Source organism: Mobula hypostoma, chromosome 4 (genome assembly GCF_963921235.1).
Source record: "Mobula hypostoma chromosome 4, sMobHyp1.1, whole genome shotgun sequence".
NCBI classification, from domain to species: domain Eukaryota; kingdom Metazoa; phylum Chordata; class Chondrichthyes; order Myliobatiformes; family Myliobatidae; genus Mobula; species Mobula hypostoma.
In genome coordinates, this window is record NC_086100.1 from 117134907 (window position 1) to 117156670 (window position 21764).

The 21764-nt window shown below is 41.5% G+C and overlaps 1 protein-coding gene across 2 annotated transcripts in view; it reads right to left on the bottom strand.

Annotated features, from left to right (window-relative positions):
• Positions 1-21764, bottom strand: part of fstl5 (follistatin-like 5) — a 792341-nt gene that overhangs the window by 152768 nt on the left and 617809 nt on the right. For both annotated transcript variants that reach the window (XM_063045029.1, XM_063045028.1), the window contains exons 8-9: positions 21213-21333; positions 5552-5713 (exon numbers count right to left, since the gene is read on the bottom strand). In XM_063045029.1, coding sequence (XP_062901099.1) covers positions 5552-5713; positions 21213-21333 — 283 coding nt within the window. The remainder of the gene's footprint in view (positions 1-5551; positions 5714-21212; positions 21334-21764) is intronic.

Consider the following 21764-nt stretch of genomic DNA (forward strand, 5'->3'; position numbering starts at 1 on the left):
TGTGTAACTAGGGGGCATGCACAATCCGGATTTGATGGGGACAGCCGTGAGAAGCGCAAAGGAACATCTGGAGTAACTTCTGAAATGCCTGCTTTGCTGCCGTTGCTACTGTGCGATCGAGAATCTCCGGAGACGAAGGACCCAAATACTTGGCTCTGCATATTGCCCGTTGCCGGGGCCAGGGTTGAAATGCTCAGCAGAGATGGTGCTCGGTGCTCGGTGTCGAAGAGGTGGTCGGAGGCTCAGAGTTTTCGGACGGACTCGGAGTCGGACTGTGGTTGGATGCTTCCGGGATGATGCATCAGCAAGTTGGCAGCGCTGGTGGTTTACCGTCTGCGTGAGATGATGGGACTTCCAAGAGACTTTGAGACTTTTACTGTGCCATGGTCTGTTCTTATCAAATTACAGTATTGCTTTGCACTTTTGTAACTATATGTTATAATTATGTGGTTTTTGTTAGTTCTTAAGTTGGTTTGTCACGTGTTTTCGTGATATCATTCTGGAAAAACATTTTATCATTCTTAATGCATGCATTACTAAATGACAATAAAAGGGGACTGCGTGTCTTCATAAGCATATTCATAATCTGCCTCCATAACCTCTCCACTAACTCCTCTGGCACTCTAGTTCCCATCCCTCTGCAACTCTAGTTTAGACTCCACCATGCAGCATTAACAAGTCTTCCCACTAGGATATTAGTCCCCTTCCAGTTCGAGTGCAAGCCGTCCATTCTGTACAGGTCCCACTTTCCCCAAAGCAAGTCTAATGATCCAAAAATCTTATGTCCTCCCTCCTACACCAACTCCTTAGCCACGTATCAAACTGTATAATCTTCCTATTTCTGGCCTCGCTCATGGCACGGGTAGCAATCCTGAGATCACAACCCTGGAGGTCCTGCTCTTTAACTTAGCACCTAATTCCCTGAACTCTATATGCAGAACCTCCTCACTTATCCTACCCATGTTATTGGTACCTACATGGTCCACAACTTCTGGCTGTTCACTTAAGAACGCTGAGGACTCAATTCAGGAGACAACATACCATCTGGGAATCTCTTCTCGCTCACAGCTCCTAACTAACGAATCCCCTATCACCGCAGTATGCCTCTTCTCCTCTTTTCCCTTCTGAGACACAGAGGCAGTCTCAATGCCAGAGTCCCAACCACTGTGACTTCCCTCTGTTGGGTCAATCCCACTCCCCACCCCCACAACAGTATCCATAGTGATATACCTGTTGTTGAGGGAGATGGCCACAGGGGTACTATGCACTGATTTCTTAACCACTTTCCCCTTCTTGTCTGTCACACATCAGAGCTCTCATCAAGACAAATTGAAAGAAATTTACATGAACTAACATTGTTTGTTCGTTGCTCTGTTATGCTCGTTTCCAGAATCTATCTTTTACTGCATTTCTCTTCACTGGCAAATCCTTAATGCGCTAATATATTGTTCTCTTTCTGGAAAACTGTCAAAAACCCAAGAAGCACACTTCAGCCGTGATTTTTCAACATTTTCCCCATCACTGAGCAGTTTGCCGTGTTAATCAATAATCTTTGAAGCCTCAAAACTAGCAATAACTAGGATGGAACTACCTGAATACTCGACTGAAAATTTTGATGTTGATTTCTCAAGAAGTGTGTTACTTCTATTCTTGCTAACTTTATTTCAAAGCCATTTATGAACAGTTTCATAATGCTGCTTTACAGAGGAAGTCCTGCACACCACTGTATCATAATGTAAGATGTATAATGCTTTATCATCTTTTTTAATCATGCCAAATCTTTCACTCCATTGTTCTTGAATGCCTGCTATTTCTCCCATCATTTTTGTGTTTTTGCTGGTGTATCTGACATTCTGAACAAGTTGAAGAGTGTTAGGACTCGAGGCTGGTCAGCTGGGACAGACATAGTTCCCTCAGGGATTTTTCAGAACTGGACTCTCCTGTTATTGATCGTGTTCCCAATTAATGTCTGTGTATTTAAATACTATTCCCTGTACCTTAGTTTGATCAGTCTTAAAGTGTGGTTTTGTAAGTAGCAAGAGCCTCTGTGTGTGTGTTTTTTGAGTCTTTTCTGTGTATGTTTTATATGTCTACTTAATGCCTACCATTTCTGGATGTTATTGTTGCATCAAGAATTTTGATTACTGAATTTGTGTTTGGATTACTGCATTCTTGAGTTGGGCTGGTTCCTGTTTCTTGTCCATCTTGGCTAAAAGAAAGCAAAACTTGCTTTTGAATCTGCATATCAACTCCTGTCTGCATCATGGATTCTGCAATTGGGTTCACTCTCAATCCTCAGTGGTACAGTTGACTTGCAACCCAGTGACCTGAGTTTGACAGCTGATTGGGCCACTTCCTTTACACAATTTAAAAATATCTCAACAATAACTTTAAATAATGTAGTTTCACACAAAAATAAAATGCTTATTTTATTTCTAATAAAAATAAATATTCATGAAGGTGCTAAACTACATCCAGTATTTACCATTATCATCATTGAATTTCCAGTGTTCACTCACAAATAACAGAAGAAAGAATATAAGTGAGCGAAGCCAATGCCATCTGCCCAACTGTTTGCTATCCGAATACTGATGTGTCTCACTGGGTGAGTGAGGATTTCTAAACTACCGTCCAATGTCATGTGTTCTTGCCACTGTTTAGCGAGCACCAAGCCAGCGTAAGACACTTCCTGTGAAAAACATCTCACTGCTTTCGGGCCAGTTACTGCTTCATTGGGCCGTAAAGATCATTGTTGAGTATCTTTGTATTTGCGGGTGCGATTTAAAGAATCAAGGGTCACATTGCATGCTCGATGTCAATGAGTTTTTTTGCATGTGCCTTCTTTGGCACGCATGCCATAGTTGCCCCCAGCGTTTGCTCGGCAGAAGACAAGCTTTATTGTGTTCAACTGCAGAATGCTGCAGTATTCACTACTCAGGGTCTTGAACTATATAATTTTAGTGTGACTGTATTTTACTGATATCTTAGATGTGCTCTGTGCCTTGTGCTGAGGATGACTTGGTAATGTATATTGCACCTTGGCCCCAGAGTAACGTTGCTTCTTTTGGCTGTATTCTTAGGTATTAATGTGCGGTTGGATGACAACTAAACATGAACTTACACACAGATTCACCACCCCACTGACTACGGCATCTCCAGTACTGAATCTGCCGCGACCCATATCCTTCAGGGTCACCTCCCACCAGAAATTCAATTGAATTAGCCACACAAATAGATGGTTTTGCAAAAAGCTGGATATCTTGAGGCAAATGATTCATCTCCTGACACCTAAAACTCTTTTTTTTTTGTTATCTATAAGGCACAAATCAGATGTAAATGAAATAATTTATTGCAAGTTGTACCATGATTGCTCAAAAGTCATCAACGGCACCAGATTATATTGGTAAGGAAAAGAATGGGCACAGAGTAACTGGAGTTGTCACCTCACCAATGAGAAATGTTAATTTCATGGAGTTCAAAATTCAAGTTCAACTTACATTCATTATTTAAGTATTCACACTATAAACAACTTAGAGATTTGCCTTCTTGCAGGCAAAGAAACACAATAAAACCCATTAAAACCCACACAACAAAAACCGTCAAACAATCAACGTGCATAAAAAAGAACAGATCATGCAAATGATAAAAAAAAGTAATAAGTAACACAGAACATTAACCGGAGAGACCCTGATAGTGAGTCCATAGCCATGAAGACAGTTCAGTGCTGATATGAGTGAAGTCAGTCCAGGAGCCCGATGGTTGCAGGCCACAGTCACCGAGACAGTTCGGTGCTGAGGCGAGTGAAGCTGGTCCAGAAGCCCGATGGCTGCAGGTCACAGTCACGGAGCTGGTTCAGTGCTGAGGTGAGTAAAGATAGTCCAGGAGTCCGATGACTGCAGGTCACAGTCACGGAGCTGGTTCAGTGCTGAGGTGAGTAAAGATAGTCCAGGAGTCCGATGACTGCAGGTCACAGTCACGGAGCTGGTTCAGTGCTGAGGTGAGTAAAGATAGTCCAGGAGTCCGATGACTGCAGGCCACAGCCACAGAGATAGTTCAGCACTGTGATGAGTGCCGATGAGTGCATGCCACAGCTACAGAGCCAGTTCAGTGCTGAGGCGAGTAAAGCCTCACAAAATAGTGAGCTGAGCATCAGTTCGTCATTTGCCGTCAGCCTTAATCTTTTTAATCTGGGTCAGCATCTAAGTCAGCCAAATATTGATCTGATTTTCACTCGTGGGCCTGGATCCTGCTGCTTAAATCTGGCTCCACGTCCATTCCAGTAATGGCCGAACATTGGTTCACTTTTTGCTCTCGGGCCCAAAGTCCACTCAGCAATGGCAGCTGTGACAGTACCAGCATTCTAGAGAGTCCAGTTCACTGAATCTTTCAGGATACTACAGAAATGCCAGGCCGTACAGGTGGTTCAAAAACACAACTCCCAAAGAGTAGGATGTGGATGCAGTGATCATAATCCACAAAAAGTGTAATTAGTAGAATAATTAGTATTGACATTTGCTGCCTGCAAACCATCACCAAGTCTTGCAGGATTTTACTGTTATTCACATTTCTATAACTCTGCATAGCTATTATATCTCAGAACAGATTGGTAACTTACTTCCTAACCCTACCCAATATTCACCCCATCAAGCTTGCTGGTAGTAAAAGAACTGTAATGATAACAAGTTACAAACAAGAGAAATTCTGCAGATGCTGCAACTCCAAGCAACACACACAAAATGCTGGAGGAACTCAGCTGGCCAGGCAGCACCTATGGAAAAGAGTACAGTTGACGTTTCGGGCTGAGACCCTTCAGCAGACCTGTCAAAAGGGTCTCGGCCCAAAATATCAACTGTACTCTTTTCCATAGATGCTGCCTGACCTGCAGAGTTCCTCCGGTGTTTTGTGTGTGATAACTAGTTGTCTAATTGTCTGATCTTGACTTGATGCCTTCTCAATCTTAGATAGGAGAAGAAATCCTATCAAATAACAGTTTCTTTGAAAAGAACATTATTTTTGGAATGTGCAATTTATCTCTTTGCTTGGCATGCTATTTTTTGGTAAGTTCTATAAAACTGAAATTAAATTCAGAGCAGCAGGGAAGCACTGAAGATTGAGAAATAATGTGTTGGGAAACACAATGATAGGAAAATTGCTGCATTAGAGATATTAATAGAGCAGAGATCGATTAACCATTCTGAGATACTCCTGAGTTCTGCAGGAAGCAACAAGAACAGATATAAACTCTGCCAAGGTTTAGAGATATGCTTCATGGGCTGAAGCCTTTTTCCAAGATCACAAAGCTGTTCAAGTAAATGGGATATAGTACCTTAAAATGTTAACAAAAGGGGAACAAAAAGATGCATGAAAACTGCATTCTAATTCTATACTAGATTAATATAAAGACCTCAAGATTTTGCATTTTCTAAATAAACAGCACATCCATTTTCAAGGTTCCTGTTATCCATGCGATACCTCTAGTATTTTATATAATTTGATAAACAAACGTTCCTTGTTACAAGTAGAATATTTATAGACATGAGTGCAGTATTACCTTGCAGAGTAAGCTGCTTTGATAGTTTGGGCATAATGTCAACTCCATTTTTCAACCAATTGATCATGGGATTCGGAATGCCTTCGGCATGACATCTGAGACTTGCGGTCACACCTGGCTCACGAGCTTGGCTCTCGGGGTAAACCCTAATAACAGGAGGCACTGTAAAAGAAGAACAAAAAAATACAATTCAGAGCTTCCAATGCAGTATTGAAATAATTAATGGAATATTGTTCATTGTAAGACTATGACGGTAAAATGCCATGGGCAAGAAGATCAAATTGAATTCTGAAGAACACAAGGCCATATTTCATCTAAACTGGTGGCTACTAATAATGGTGCTACAGTATTGAGTTTATTATAGATGTCCTCTGCGGGTAGTTGAATCGGTTTTCGTCATTGCTGAGTTTTTGAAACTTTCTATTAACTTAAACCAAGTACAAGAAGGAGAATGGCAAACAGTAATTAGTTGAGAACATACTCAGTCTCAAACAAGCATCTGTTGCAATTAATAACACTAGAGGGTATGGGTGTGAAAGACTGCCTCAGCTGGAAGGATGGTATGAGGCCCTGGACGGTAATGTAGGGACACGTGTTTTACCTCCTGAAGATACGGGGAAGAGAGCCTGGAGAGTGAAGGGGTTGGGTCATAGAGTCACTGAGTCATAGAGCACTACATCTCAGAAACAGGCCCTTCAGTCCATCTAGTCGATGCCAAACCATTAATCTGCCAAGTCCCATCGATCTGCACCAGACTATAACCCTCCACATCCCTCCCATCCATGTTCCAATCCTAATTTCTCTGAATGTTGAAATTGAACCCACATCTACCACTTCTGCTGGCAGCTCATTCCACAGTTTCACCACCCTTTAATTGAAGTAATTCTACACCGCATGTTCCCCTTAACATTTCATCTTTCAGCTTTAACCCATAATCTCTGGTCTAGTATAACCTATCTTCAATGGAAAAAAGCCTGCTTGCATTTATCCTATCTATACCACCCATAATTTGTACACCTCTATCAAATCTCCCTTCATTTTTTACACTCTAGGGAATAAGGGTCCAACTTATTCAACCATTCCCGAAAACTCAGGCCCTCTAGTCTCAGCAACATCCTTGTAAATTTTCTCTGCACTCTTTCAATCTTAATTACATCTTTAATGATCCAACAAATGCACATAAAATGCACATAATAATCCAAATTAGGCCTCACCAATGTCTTCAACATAATATCCCCACTCCTGTACTCAGTACTTTGATTTATGAAGGCCAATATGCCAAAAGCTTTCTTTGTGATTCTACCTGTGATGTCTCTTTCAGTGTCATAGTCATAGTCATAGTCATAGTCATAGTCATACTTTATTGATCCCGGGGGAAATTGGTTTTCGTTACAGTTGCACCATAAATAATAAATAGTAATAAAACTGTAAATAGTTAAATAGTAATACGTAAATTACGCCAGGAAATAAGTCCAGGACCAGCCTATTGGCTCAGGGTGTCTGACCCTCCAAGGGAGGAGTTGTAAAGTTTGATGGCCACAGGCAGGAATGACTTCCTATGATGCTTTGTGTTGCATCTCGGTGGAATGAGTCTCTGGCTGAATGTACTCCTGTGCCCAACCAATACATTATGTAGTGGATGGGAGATATTGTCCAAGATGGCATGCAACTTGGACGGCATCCTCTTTTCAGACACTACTGTGAGAGAGTCCAGTTCCATCCCCACAACATCACTGGCCTTACGAATGAGTTTGTTGATTCTGTTGGTGTCTGCTACCCTCAGCCTACTGCCCCAGCACACAACAGCAAACATGACAGCACTGGCCACCACAGACTCGTAGAACATCCTCAGCATCGTCCGGCAGATGTTAAAGGACCTCAGTCTCCTCAGGAAATAAAGATGGCTCTGTCCCTTCTTGTAGACAGCCACAGTGTTCTTTGACCAGTCCAGTTTATTGTCAGTTCGTATCCCTAGGTATTTGTAATCATCCACCACGTCCACACTGACCCCCTGGATGGAAACAGGGGTCACCGGTACCTTAGCTCTCCTCAGGGCTACCACCAGCTCCTTAGTCTTTTTCACATTAAGCTGCAGATAACTCTGCTCACACCATGTGACAAAGTTTTCTACCGTAGCCCTGTACTCAGCCTCATCTCCCTTGCTGATGCATCCAACTATGGCTGAGTCATCAGAAAACTTCTGAAGATGACAAGACTCTGTGCAGTAGTTGAAGTCCGAGGTGTAAATGGTGAAGAGAAAGGGAGACAAGACATTCCCCTGTGGAGCCCCAGTGCTGCTGATCACTCTGTCGGACACACAGTGCTGCAAGCACACGTACTGTGGTCTGCCAGTCAGGTAATCAAGAATCCATGACACCAGGAAAGCATCCACCTGCGTTGCTGTCAGCTTCTACCCCAGAAGAGCAGGGCGGATGGTGTTGAACACACTGGAGAAGTCAAAAACATGACCCTCACAGTGCTCGCTGGCTTGTCCAGGTGGGCGTAGACACGGTTCAACATTATAGATCTGCATTCCCAGATCCCTCCATTCTTCTACACTCTTCAGTGCCCTACCACTCATTGAGGGTGTGGAAGGATGAGCAAAATGTCTGATTTATTTAAAGGACAATAGGATTTATGCATATATGATCACCCACTAGGGGATCCACTCTAATTTTTTAGATTCTTTTGCAACTTCACTGCAGCATCGAATTAAACTTTCAACAGCTTTTCAGGATGTGGGAGAAAATTCTCTTTGCCAACGGGGAGAACATGCAAACTCCACACAGACAGCACCCAAGTCAAGGATTGAAATTGTGTCCCTAATGCTGTGAAGCAGATGCATTGACAGCTATACCACCATGCTTCAGGATTTAAGTTGCACCTCAGGAGGTTGTGGTTTGTTTCACACACAAGAGTAGAAATAAAAACTCTGGAATTCTGGACTTGAGGTGCAACAATTTGACAATTTACTTCAGTCCTCTGATGTAGCAATCGGAACTAATGCGGTAACAACACTATACATTGTGCAATAGATAGGAAGTGCTCTTGCTGTTATAAAGTGGTACTTCCAATAGGCAACATCTTGTGCTTCATATCGCTAAAGAAGCAGAAGAATATTTCTCATCTCTGCTATCAACTTCTCAGCTCTTCTTCCTCTGCTCACATGTTTTCCATTCCTAATCACTTATTGGGTCATTTCATGCTTTTGCACATTGGTTGGAAAGTGATCATCAGAATCAGAATGAGATTTAATGGCACCTGCATATGCTGTGAAATTTGTTAACTTTGCAGCAGCAGGACAATGCAATACATAATAATAGAAAAAAAAACTGAATTACTTTAAAGTATATATATTATATATTAAATAATTAACCGTAAGTAAATAGTGCAAAAATAGAAATATAAAAAAAAGTAGTGAGGTAGTATTCATGGGTTCAACGTCTATTCAGAAATCAAAGGCCAGAGGGGAAGGAACAGTTCCTGAATTGTTGAGTGTATGCCTTCATGCTCCTGCACTTCGTTCCTGATGGTAGCAATGAGAAGAGGGCATAACCTGGGTGATGGGGATCCTTAATGATGGAAACCGCCTTTCTGAGGCACTGCTCTTTGAAGATGTCCTGGATACTGTGGATGTTAGAGCCCATGATGGAGCTGACTAAGTTTAACAGGTTACTTCGATCCTGTGTACCCCTCCGCCCCACCATACCAGATGGTGATGCAGCCAGTTAAAATGCTATCCATGGTACATTTGTAGACAACTGCGAGTGTTTTAGGTGACACACCAAATCTTCACAAACTCCTAATGAGATATAGCCACTGTTGTGCCTTCTTTGTAACTGCATCAATATGTTGACTCCAGGTAAGATTCTCAGAGATGTTGGCACAAAGGAACTTGAAATTACTCACTCTTTTCACTTCTGATCTCTCTATGAGGACTGTTGTGTATTCCCTTGTCTTACCTTTTCTGAAGTCCACAATCAGTTCTTTGGTCTTACTGATGTTGAGTGCAAGGCTGTTGTTGCAAAGCCTCCCAACCAGTTCTTGTTTCCATCTGAAATTCTGCCAGTGATGGCTGTATCATCAGAAAATTTATCGATTGGCATTGGAGCTGTGCCTAGCCACATTTCATAGGAGTAGAGCGAGTGGGTTAAGCACATGCTCCTGTGGTGCACCAGTTTTGATTGTCAGTGACGTGGAGATGTTACTTCCAATCCTCACAGATAGTGGTTTTCTGGTTAGGAAGCTGGGGATCTAGTTGCAGAGGGAGGTACAGGGGGACAGGTTCTGGAGCTTTTGATCAGAATTGTAGAAATGATTGTATTAAATGCTGAGCTGTAGTCAATATGCTGATTTATTGTCAATTTAATGAGATGGTAGTGCAGTTTAATTTCCATTTTTGCTGAAAGATTGCTATGCTCAAAACTCGTGTTTACCAACAGTACTGCAACTCTAAGGTGTTTCTGGTTCTGAGTGAACATTTTTTAAAATTTTTCTTTCTTTAAACATCTTTTATTAACATTGGCCTGTAAAAATTGGGGATTGTGCAAGCTTGCCACCTCTGAGAACAGGTCCAAATTTGTATGTTTTTCTTCACAACGTCATCCCCCCACGTGTCAGAATGCTATTTCTGACTCATTAACCTGTGATTTTTGAGGCAGAAACCTATCTTTATGATGTCACTGACTTCGAAGATCTTGTTCCATGCCGTTTCTAATCGGCTGTGCACCTACCTAGCAAAGAACACCTACATTGATACATCAGTCCAGAAGGGTGGCATTTCAGGGATGCCAGGCTGTCTGGAGTATACTGGTGTGGTGACACAGCTCATCAGGGAGGCCAGAAAGGACAAGGGAAACCTGTCAGTGTTGTGGCTCGACCTGGCAAATGCATATGGCTTCATTCTGCACAAGCTGGTGCAGCTCACACTGGCCAAATATCACGTCCCCAGCAGAATCAGTGACCTTATCGCTGATTATTACAGCAACTTTAGGAGCAATTACACCAACCTGGCACAAGGTGGAGGTCGGCATCATCACAGGGTGCACTATCTCAGTGACACTGTTCTCCATAGCCATGAACATGCTCACTAAGTCTGCTGAACCAGAGTGCAGAGGGCCCAGAATGAATTCCACTCAACAGCAACCACCTATCAGGGCATTCATGGATGACCTCACAGTCACCACAGAATCAGTCCCAGGCTGCCGGAGGATTCTGCAAGGGCTCGAAAAGCTGGTGGAGTGGGCCCGGATGCATTTCAAACCAGCCAAATCAAGATCGATGGAGCTGAGGAAAGGGAAGGTGGAGAACAAGTTCTGGTTCAGCATCGCAGGCACAGCCATCCCAACCATCACAGAAAAGCCAGTCAAGAGCTTAGGCAAGGTTTTTGACAGCTCTTTAAGGGACACAACACCCATTCAGGCAACCTGCACCAAATTGGATGGCTGGCTGAAATCTGTGGACAAGTCTGGCCTACCTGGGAAGTTTAAAGCCTGGGTGTATCAGCATGGCATTCTTCCCAGAATCCTGTGGCCTCTCCTTGTCTATGCAGTTCTGATCTCGACAGTCGAAACCTTAGAGAGAAGGGTTAGCAACCACCTCAGGAGATGGCTGGGGCTGCCAAAGAGCCTGAGCAGCATCGCACTCTATGGACACCACAACAAACTGCAACTGCCCTTCAAATCCTTGGAGGAAGAATTCAAGGTAACAAGAGCTGGAGAAGTGATACAGTATAGGGATCAAGTGATCTGAAGGAGTCTAGAGCAGGGATCCAAGTGAGGACTGGCAGGAAGTGGAGGGCAGAGGAAGCTGTTCAGGAGGCAGAGGCGAGGCTGCGTCACAGGAGGCTGGTGGAAGTGGTTACACGAGGCCGAGCTGGGCTAGGATCCTTTCCAACTCCCCAAATGGACACCAGAGGGAAGGAAAGGCGTCGTCTAGTTCAGGAGGAGGTGAGAGCAGTAGTGGAGGAGACGAGAACCTGCAAGGCAGTGGGAATGAAGCAACAGGGAGCTTGGACAAGATGGGAGAATGCGGTAGAGAGGAAAGTGACCTGGGCTGCGCTTTGGAAAGCTGAACCACACCGCATCTGATTTCTCATCTAGGCAGTGTACGATGTGCTTCCAATCCATCAAACCTGCACACATGGGGCAAGGCAGAGTCATCTGCGTGCCCACTGTGCTCCAAGCGAGGAACCCTGGAGCACATCCTCAGCGGCTGCGCAAGGGCACTTGGTGAGGGACGGTACAGGTGGAGGCATGATCAGGTCCTGAAGACCATCGCTGAAACCATCAGCGCAGGAGTTGAGTGGGCAAAGCGGTCCCGACCCTCCAAGCAGACCATTGCCTTTGTCAGAGCTGGGGAGCAGCCAATACCTGCCAAAAGAACATCTGCAGGCATTCTGACCTCTGAAGGGACTGGCAGCTGTTGGTGGACCTCGAAGGGCAGCTGAAGTTCCCCAACCATATCGCAGCCACCACCCTGCGACCAGACATTGTCCTAGTGTCTGAGTCTACTAAGCAAGTGGTGCTGCTGGAGCTGACAGTCCCATGAGAAGATAGCTTGGAGGAGGCCTTTGAAAGGAAGCTCTCCAAGTATGCAGGACTGGTCAGCAACTGTCAGCAGGCTGGATGGAGTGCGAGGTGTCTCCCAGTGGAGGTTGGTTGTAGGGGATTCACAGCCTGCAGTCCGTTCCTTAGTTAGAGCTTTCAGCAATTTGGGCATTGAGGGAGAGGGGAAGAGGAGAGCCATCCGCAGTACCACCGATGTGGCAGAGATGGCCTCAAGATGGCTGTAGCTGAAAAGAGGGGAGTCATGGAGTCATAAGTAGATAGCCATCTGGACACAAGCCGGGGTCAGATCAGCCCCGACTGGGTCACCTGGAGGAGAGTGTTGAATGACCGGAAACACCCAATGATTCCGGGAACATCACTGAAGATGTGTCCAGAGGCATCAGTAGATGTATGTACACAACTTGTATTAGTACTTCAAAATTTTCCATGGTAAGCTCTTGAATAACTGGCCTGACATGGAGTAATATATTGACTTCTCTTTCTAATACCACAGTTATGGAATGCTGCATAGCCTTACTTTTAAAGAACTTTAATGACACTGCTATCATATTGAATACAGTGAAGTCAATTGGGATCAGAAGGATGCTCCAGTGGCTGGAGTCACACCTAGCTCCGAAGGGAACTGTGACGATTCAAGGCATAATGTCAGTTGAAGGACATCATTGCAGGAAATACTTGGGTATTTATTTGCTTTATCAATGGCCATCTTTCCACTATGAAGTCAATATATATTTGTTCAGTATGGACACTTGCATGTTATTGAAAGCAGCATTAAGGTAGACTTGGTGATATAAATAGCATTTATCAGTCCGGGCACTGAGTGTAGGAGCTGGCACATTATGTTGTAGTTGTTTATGTCATTGGTGAGGTTGCACCTGGAGTACTGTGGGTATCTTGCTATAGGAAAGATGTGGTTAAACTGGAAAGAGTACAGAAAAGATTTATGAGGATGTTGCCGGAACTGACTTCTTACCCTATCCTTTCCAGTCCTGAAGTAGAGTCTTAGCCCGAAATGTTGACCGTTTATTCATTTCCATTGATGCTGCCTGACCTATGTTACTCAGTATGACTAGTGTGCTCCATTCACACAATATACTGCAGCAACTCCTGATGGCCTTTTTTCAGTGGCATCTGTTGGACGCTATCACTTGGAAAGACAAAGGCTACAGGCACAACGAAACACCACAATCTGCCATTGTTCCTCTGTAATGTACCGCCATGGCTTGGAAATACTCAACAAATTGATCAAAATCATGGACCACCCTACTTAGCACCAAGAAGTGCTTTGATCAGATGGAGGGCAGAGGTTCAAGTAGAAGGTTGAAACGGTACCTTTTCAAAGCCATTCTGGAATGGGCTTTAAGGACTAAACTTGTCAGAAATAATCACTTATTTTTTTCTTTTTACTGCTTATTGGTTTTCTTTTTCAAGATGATAATTTTTTTGAAGCAGGTATGTACCATCAGTTTCACCTAATGCTCTATGATTCGGTATTGGAAATGTTACTACACATTATAGGGCAGACAAATATTGATTTTGTAGTTACATTTTACAATAAAGAGCAGAATGGTTCAGATATACCTTGAGCCAATTAACACCCATAACTGTCATCAAATGCAATTCCAGTTTTATTTTATAACCAATTATAATGCTAATTCAAATAAAATTAATTTGGGAATTAACTTCATAAGTATGGTTAAGGAATGAACATAAAAATAATTTATTTCTATAATTATCAGCTGCTAATTTTCTCTTGTTGGGTATTAGTATTGACAGAATAGTGACATGGTCAGTCACAGCTCACCTCTTTGCATCTAAAATCAATTGGATGACAGCATTTGCAGAAGATAATTAATTAGATCTTTTTAGCTAAATAATTGGAGATTTTATCTCTATCTATTATTCAAATGACAGGTTTCTGTAATGAACATGCAGTTGCACAAATGAAGGTCACAACAAAACAAAGTTCCCCCCACCCCGCCACCTAAATGGATTTAATTTTTGTAAATTGAAAGGCGAGTGTTAATTCACAGTTACATTACTGGAAGTTCCAGAGCTGGTCTCCCTGTCACAGCTAAGAGTGATCTGTCAATCTATCATTTTACCTACTCAGTGTATTGAGCTGACTGTACTTTGAGGATAAGATATTAAATTGTTGATTTAGAGTTGCTGCTAAATGCAAATATGATCTTGCGGATTGGAGGAGGATATTATGATTGAAGACTCAATGGTAGAGAATATTTGGCCATAAGTATATTTGTTTCTACTCGGAGTAGAATAATTTTACAACACCAACTCATGCTAAAGTTCAGAAATTATTCCAATAATAACTAAGGATTCTACATCAATAATGAGATGTGGAAGTTGGTCCACCCTGTTTGACTCCTGCATTACAGAACATTCAAAATGCCAGTAATTTTATTCTGAATGCAATAGTTTTCAAACTATCTATAAGATAGTAAAAGTGGTTACTTCCGGCAAATGTGATGATGTATTATCAGAGATAGCACTGGTATCCTCCACGGAACTGGCAATGCTACCAGAGGTGGTGCCTGTGAGCTAGTGTTTCTGGATAAATTTCAGAAGAAGTTTCAAGCATACTATGAGGATTGTATTCATGCTTTATTGGCTATGGACAGGGAAGAAACAGCAAGGACCAGAGGGTGATTCCAATGACTTTAGAGACAGGCAAGGTATATTATGTATTCTTGTCACTTCACTCCACAGTGGCTCAATTGTGCAATGTATCTGCTTGGTAATTGCAGTACAGATTGCTTCTGAAGTCTGACCTTTAGAAAATGTGTAGTAACAAAGTCTTTTCCTCAAGGACAATGTTGTAGGCAGAGTCTCTAATGTTAAAACTTTGCCACTTAGAACATCCACAACCTTCAAATTTTTGCTGCTTGAAGGTGCAGCAGAAAAAAAATCACAGATGATATTCAGCTTCAAAATGCAATGCTACCTTCATTATTAACTACAACCAAGGAATGACAGGGGCCCACAATCTCCTATCTGCTAACTGAGGCTTCGGAGAGTAATTCAGTCAACTCGTGCTGCCTTTTAAGTAGCTTAGAACAATGTTATGCTCTGCAAGAATGGAGAAGAGATTTTTATTTTAAAGTGCTCTTTTTATATAATGTGAGCGGACTGCCATTGAAACATGTAGCTCAGTGCTTCCTGTTCTGCAGCTCTTGTAGAGCACTCAATTTCAAGAAATCTATTAAGCCGTTCTAAACTGAAGAAAACTGATGAACGCTAGTCCACCTTAAACTTCCCCGGTGGAAGGAGTATCTATAATTCCTCCGTGTCACTGAATTTCTTTAAAGACCCTAGTTCATCTGGTTGTAAGGCAGCATTCTGCTTCTGAGTCAGAAGATTAGGTGTTCCAATGCCATTTTAGAGAATTGAGTACAAATCTTTCACCAGTGTTCTAGAACAGTACCAGATGATTATAAGTACTATTTTTGAGATGAATAGTTAAACAAAGATCCTTTCTGGTCTTTCAAGTAGTGTTGGCTGCATTATCTTAAAATAGTAGTGAGGAGTATTCCCTGCTGCTTTTCCCAATACTTATTAACCAAACAACATTCTTACACTGATTATGTTTCCTCTGATCTTGTTGTTTGTGCAGGTGTTTTTGTGTTCTCCTCTAGATATGTGGCTTCCTTCAGTCCTATGGCATTTGGAAGCTCTGTAGAGGACTGGCTGAATGTGAGAAAGATTCTCACATTTCCATTCCTATTCTCCATAATCTAGGATTGGGGACTGCTACTTTGTAACTTGTCTGATCAATGGCGTAACAGAGTTAGATTTCATGAGCACATATTTATAAGTTGATTGCAGTCCTGTGTATGATATAACATGGAATAATATACAGAGGGATGAAGACTGAATGCCATTGAGGATTTCAACCGGGTCTGCTTCAATACAGAAGCTTAATGACAGGAAGACAGACTGAAATTTGTGGGAAAGATGGGCATGGAGCAATAACACATTCGAGCTTCTGGACAAGACAGTGGGGTAGGAGGTGTCTAGTCATTTACATGGCCAGTGGAGTTGAGGATATATTTTAAAGGATGTGGTTAATGCCAGTAGTTTTGAAACAGAGGAAAAGACTGACAAGAGAAGGAGAACCAATTATGGTACCAGCTGGAACAAAAGCAAGGAAAGAAAGTGGAATGCTAAATTCATGATCAGTACGTAAGAGGTGGCTCTTACCAACAAGCTGAAGTTAGGAGAAAGCATAGAAGGGGATTTGACAACAACAGAGGAGGAATAGAAACACAGGATCAGTATAGGAGTTGAATAATGGCATGCTTAGTATGGTAGAGAAGGGGAATAAAGTAGCAGCAACTTATCAACTTACATTAAATAGTTAAATTAAATAAGTCATTCAAAAAATAGAAATAAAAAAAGTGGTGAGGTAGTGCTCATGGGTTCAATGTCCTTTCAGAAATCAGATGGCAGAGGGGAAGAAGCTGTTCCTGAATCACTGAGTGTGTACCTTCAGGCTTCTGTACTTCGTTCCTGGGATGGAAACAGGGGCAATGTGTCCAACATGGGAATGAGGGAATGGTTGACCAGCTTAGCACCTTTGGAGATGTCCTGTGAAAGAGTCCAAACGCAGAATAGCTTGTGATTTGGGGCCATTGCAAGTTGTAGGGAAGATTCTTTCCAGAGGAGGTGCAGAATTTATGAGGAGTCAATAAATTACTAATTTTTATGATCAACCTAAATATAGGTTACTATTTATTTTACATAAATAACTTAGTCAGATTTTGCTGAGAGTATCATCTTTGTGTGATCATTACTGCGTGTGGTATTCCATTACATCAATGATAGCAATGTATAATTCAACTCCTAAACAGAACTGTATAAACCAAAAAGAAAGTAACAAACAAAAAAATAACATCATCAAATAAATTGAGCTATCTCTGAGCCAAACCTACAATTATGAGAAAAGTACTTTCTTCTACAGTGGGTGCTTTAATAAGGTACAAAAAAAAAGATAACTGTACTGGAATACATTTTACACATTCTGGGTTATGGTAGAAGATAAATAGTAAAAAAAAAATGGGAAGTGCAATTTTGTAGTAGCTTTGTGTTGATCCTTGTAGAAAATTTCAACCCAAGTTTGAAATGTCTAATGCCATGGTGGGAGGGGGTAAGTTCATAGGAGAATTGAGGGGCAAGTTTTATTTAACTTCACAGAGTGGTGGGCGCCTGGAATGCACTAGACTGGGGTGGTGGTAGAGGCAGATACATGAGTGAGTTTTAAGAAATGTTTAGATGGGCACATGATGTGAGGAAAATAGAAGGACATAGACATTGTGTAGGCAGAAGAGATTAGTTTTGTTAGCTATTTAATTGCTAAATTTAATTAGTTTGACACAACATTGTGGGATGAATGGCCCGTCCCTGTGCTCTACTAGTAGAACATGTAACTGTGATTTCTGAGTGTCTGCATATAGACAGGCACAACTTTTTAATTCCGGAGCCAAGTTATCAAAAATACTGGAAAGCTATGAATGCATACAGCAGAACAACTTTTAAACTATTGCACTGACCTAAACGGTGAAAAAAATCTCAATATCAGATTTAGATGCATTTATTTATCACATATATACTGAAACATACAGTGAAATGCGATGTTTGTGTTAACAACCAACACAGCCCAAGGATGTGCTGGGGGCAGCCCACAAGTGTCGCCATACATTCCAATACCAACATAGAACGCACACTATGTCTGCAGTACACACAAGCAACAACAAAGCAACAGCAACAAAACAAACCCTTTATTTCCCTACTGCCTACTCACCCACATGCACACAGACGATCCTCTAACCCCAGGACAGGCCATCTCTGGGCCTACAGTTTCCACAGGACTTGACTTGTTGATTTGCAAATAATCAGCCTTTGACTTCCCAGTGGGCATGCAGACCCAGGACTTCAGCCGTTGCGCCTTGACCTTTGATCAACTTTGGGGCTTTGATCTCATTGTTGACCCCAGGGCTCACCAATGATGACAAGTATGGACCTGAATGAGGACTTTGAACTCCAGATTTCGAACTCTGGACTTGCCGTTGATGGGATCCCACACATTAGACCTTGACCTTACCCTTGCCAACCAATGTACGCAGGGGGTCTCTGGCCCTCATGTCTGCACAGAATTCTGATTCCGAAACCCATCGATTACCCACTGACCTGGAGGAAGAGGGCACCAGCCCTTGTTCTTGCTGGTCTGCTAGCCTGATCCTCACCACAGGTGTCCTTTGTTACCCATCCACGTTGCTGGCATTTGTACACAGATTGGAGGCCTGGACTCTGATTTGACCTAATCCCCTCACATACTTGTCTCTGAACCTTCAGCTGACCCCTAATTTCCCTCCCTGTCCCAAAAACCATCCCTTTGAACTTAAAAATCAACTAAGTTTTAGTCTCCTCAGAGGACCACAACCTTGTTGTTGGGTTTGGAGGCTTGCATGTCTTGAAGACCCAGAAAACTATGTTGGCTGGAGTTGGGGTTTTATACTTTGGCTCTTGGTAAGATCACCCATGCCAAACAGGTCAAAGGGTAGATGACAAACTAAGATTGCTTCTCCAGATTTGTGGGTTCAGCTCAGGGCTAACAACCCTGACTGGTAAAACAAAATTGTTATGGAAACAGCAATGAAGCATTCTTCAGCATGCGAGTGTGGCGGTATTCCTGAGTCTCCACCCAGGACGTGCATGACTGATAGTAGTGAAAACCAAGAGGAAGCTACTGACACAATGGAGGAAGCCCTAAACACTGCCAGAGATGGAGGACCTTCCATGTTGCATTAAACACCAGCAGCATAACAGGCAGTAATGGAGAAGAAGAAGAAATTTGAGCCACGACCTTGAAGGAGACCGCAGCTCAGCACCATCTTGACTGGAAGATACATTTTTATAATCAGGCGCGCTATGGAAATCATCCTTGGGACAATATTGTATCACTTTTTCAGTCTTCACATTTAATTATTGTATTTAATCACTTTGAAGATATATATTTCTGTAAATCATTATACTATTTAAATGAATGCACATCCATCCCCGAAGTGTGTGCGGTACGACAGACCTAAACAAGACAACTTCAAGACTCATCTGCAGTTCTTTGGTGCTTTTACTGGAAGTATAAGTCTTTCTCCCATTAATATTATTCACAGCACAAACACTTTTTATTTTATGATAAATGTACTCAAAGGTTCAAAGGTTCATTTAATATCAGACAACGTATGCAGTATACAACCTGAAATTCGTACTCTTCACAGACATCCACAAAACAAGAACCACATTGTATGACTGTCAGAAACATCGAAGCCTCGAAACCCCCCTCCCTGTTCTTTGCATGAACAGTGGCAAAAACATTGACCCTCCCATTCACGCCAGCAGAAGCACCGACCGTCCCCACCTCCCCACCATGCAAGCAGCAACAGAGGCTCCACCCAAAGAGACTTTGATCCAGAGCGCATCAAAACTACAGACCACAAAACATCAATTATTTTGTAGTGCATGTTTCTTGTGTATTAACTCAGCTTAGTGGCTCCAAAAGACAATGACATTGTCCTTTGGTTACTGGACATATCCCATGGCTTTGAAATTTTCATTTGTTGCTCAGAAATTTTTAAAAAACATTTTGCCAAAACGGTAGAATATTGATATTCTTATATAATTCTGTTTTAAATAAAATAGAACTGAACTCGGTAGAAAATAAGTAAGTCTAAACGAGACTTATCACAATGAAGACCTAAGGATCAGAAATTATACAAAAGAAAAATGTATAAAACCTCTAAATGCATACAGTATATCTTAGAAATAAGGAATCGATTTTAATTCATAGGAGCATAACTTTAGAAGCTCCTCTGAGAGAATATGAATCAGAATTATCTCCAGATTAGAAACTTTCATTTCTTTATTAATATAACCAGATTTCAATGTCAATGTCATCTTCAACAAAAGGCTTTTGCTTCAAAATTCAATTCATTAAATTATTAAAATACCAAGCTGGTGAAAGAGTTATGGTATGATCAACTGAAGATATTAATAAAGCTCTACAGTTAGCTGCATTCAAATGCAAAATAAATTCAGTTCCATCAGAGAAAAGGCTCTTGCCAATATTTGTGAGGAGCCTTTTAATGCTGTTAACAGAGATTACTCTACTTAATTGAAATATTTTGTGCATAGGATTGTAGAAATGTTTAATTCTAGAAGTTTGCATCTTGGAGCTTTACTCAATTTCAATGGGATATTAACATTTGAGTCATTCAGGTCCTCACTGATGTTGATGGTGTGGCCTTCCTATGTACCTGAAGTCAACAGAGAGGCCAAAGCCTGTGAACTGTGGTTGCTAAGCATTGCCTTGTGTGTGTGTGTGGGGGGGGGAGGGGAGTGGGGGCAGAAAATAGATCAACCATTGTAAGCCACCTATCAGGTCAAGCTTAGAGAACTTCAGCGGTTTAGAAATTTATTTTGTGCACACAACCAAACTAATAATTTCAACATATTTTGTGGTCTTCCATGATCTGCTTTTGGCTACGCACTGTAAAGTAAACTGCACAATGTCTCTCAGAATTGAAGGGAGCAATGTCTGAAAACTTACATTAGTATCTAATAAGTAAGATAGATTAGCATATTTAAACCAACACCCACCAGAGTTGCATACCCACTTACAAGTCTGGGATTGAAAAATTGCAACAAGTGGGTCTTAGGCATCAGGAGAACAGTGTGCCTCCTTGTGAATTTTACCTTCCTTCATCCTTACTCTCAGTGGGAATCTGTGAGGCAGTGCTTGAAAATCACACCTTCTTTTAACCAGGCACTTTCTACCTTCCCAAAAAAAAACTGTGATTTTAATCAACTATGGTATAGTTAATACCTCTTATCATAAAACATGTTCATAGCCTTTGTCCAAAGCTTGCTCCCCATTGCACCATCTCTCCCATCCTTTATAACAAAAGCATCAATAGCAAAACTACCACTCAGTCATGAAGAAACAAACACATTCTAAAAAGGAAAACCTTGTGCCAAATTAAGTAAATTATATAATTATAATAATAATGAATTATACTTGCCATTCACTTGCAAGATATGAGTCTGGTACAGCTTTTCATAACCATCTGCATGGCAGCTATAATTTCCCATGTGAGTTGTGGTTACCTTGGTTATATACAGTGAGCCATCATCTCCAAAATCCTAAGGGATAAAGTTTTAGTGAAAATTGATTTATTAAGATAAACCTTGTATTTTGACCCTCTATAATAAAACACATATTTGTTAAAACTAAATAAATCCCATAAAAATCTTCCATCATTTAATATAATGACACTTAAAATCACTGCATAAGTTTATTATTAAACATGCAAATCAATGTTAAGCAACTAATTGCAGAATATTATCTTCTTAAACAATAAAATAGCTAAAGCACAATACAAAGGTTTTAAAAAGGGTCATCAATGCCTTGTATTAATAAATGTCATAAATGTGGCTGCTATGAGATGAGTGATAATTTCTATTTCAATTTTAAAGGCCAAATAGGAGCTGTGAATATTTAATGCTCAGCATGATGAATTTATATCACCAGAAGAGATATGCAGAACTGTAAACGTTTGACAGTAAATCATTCA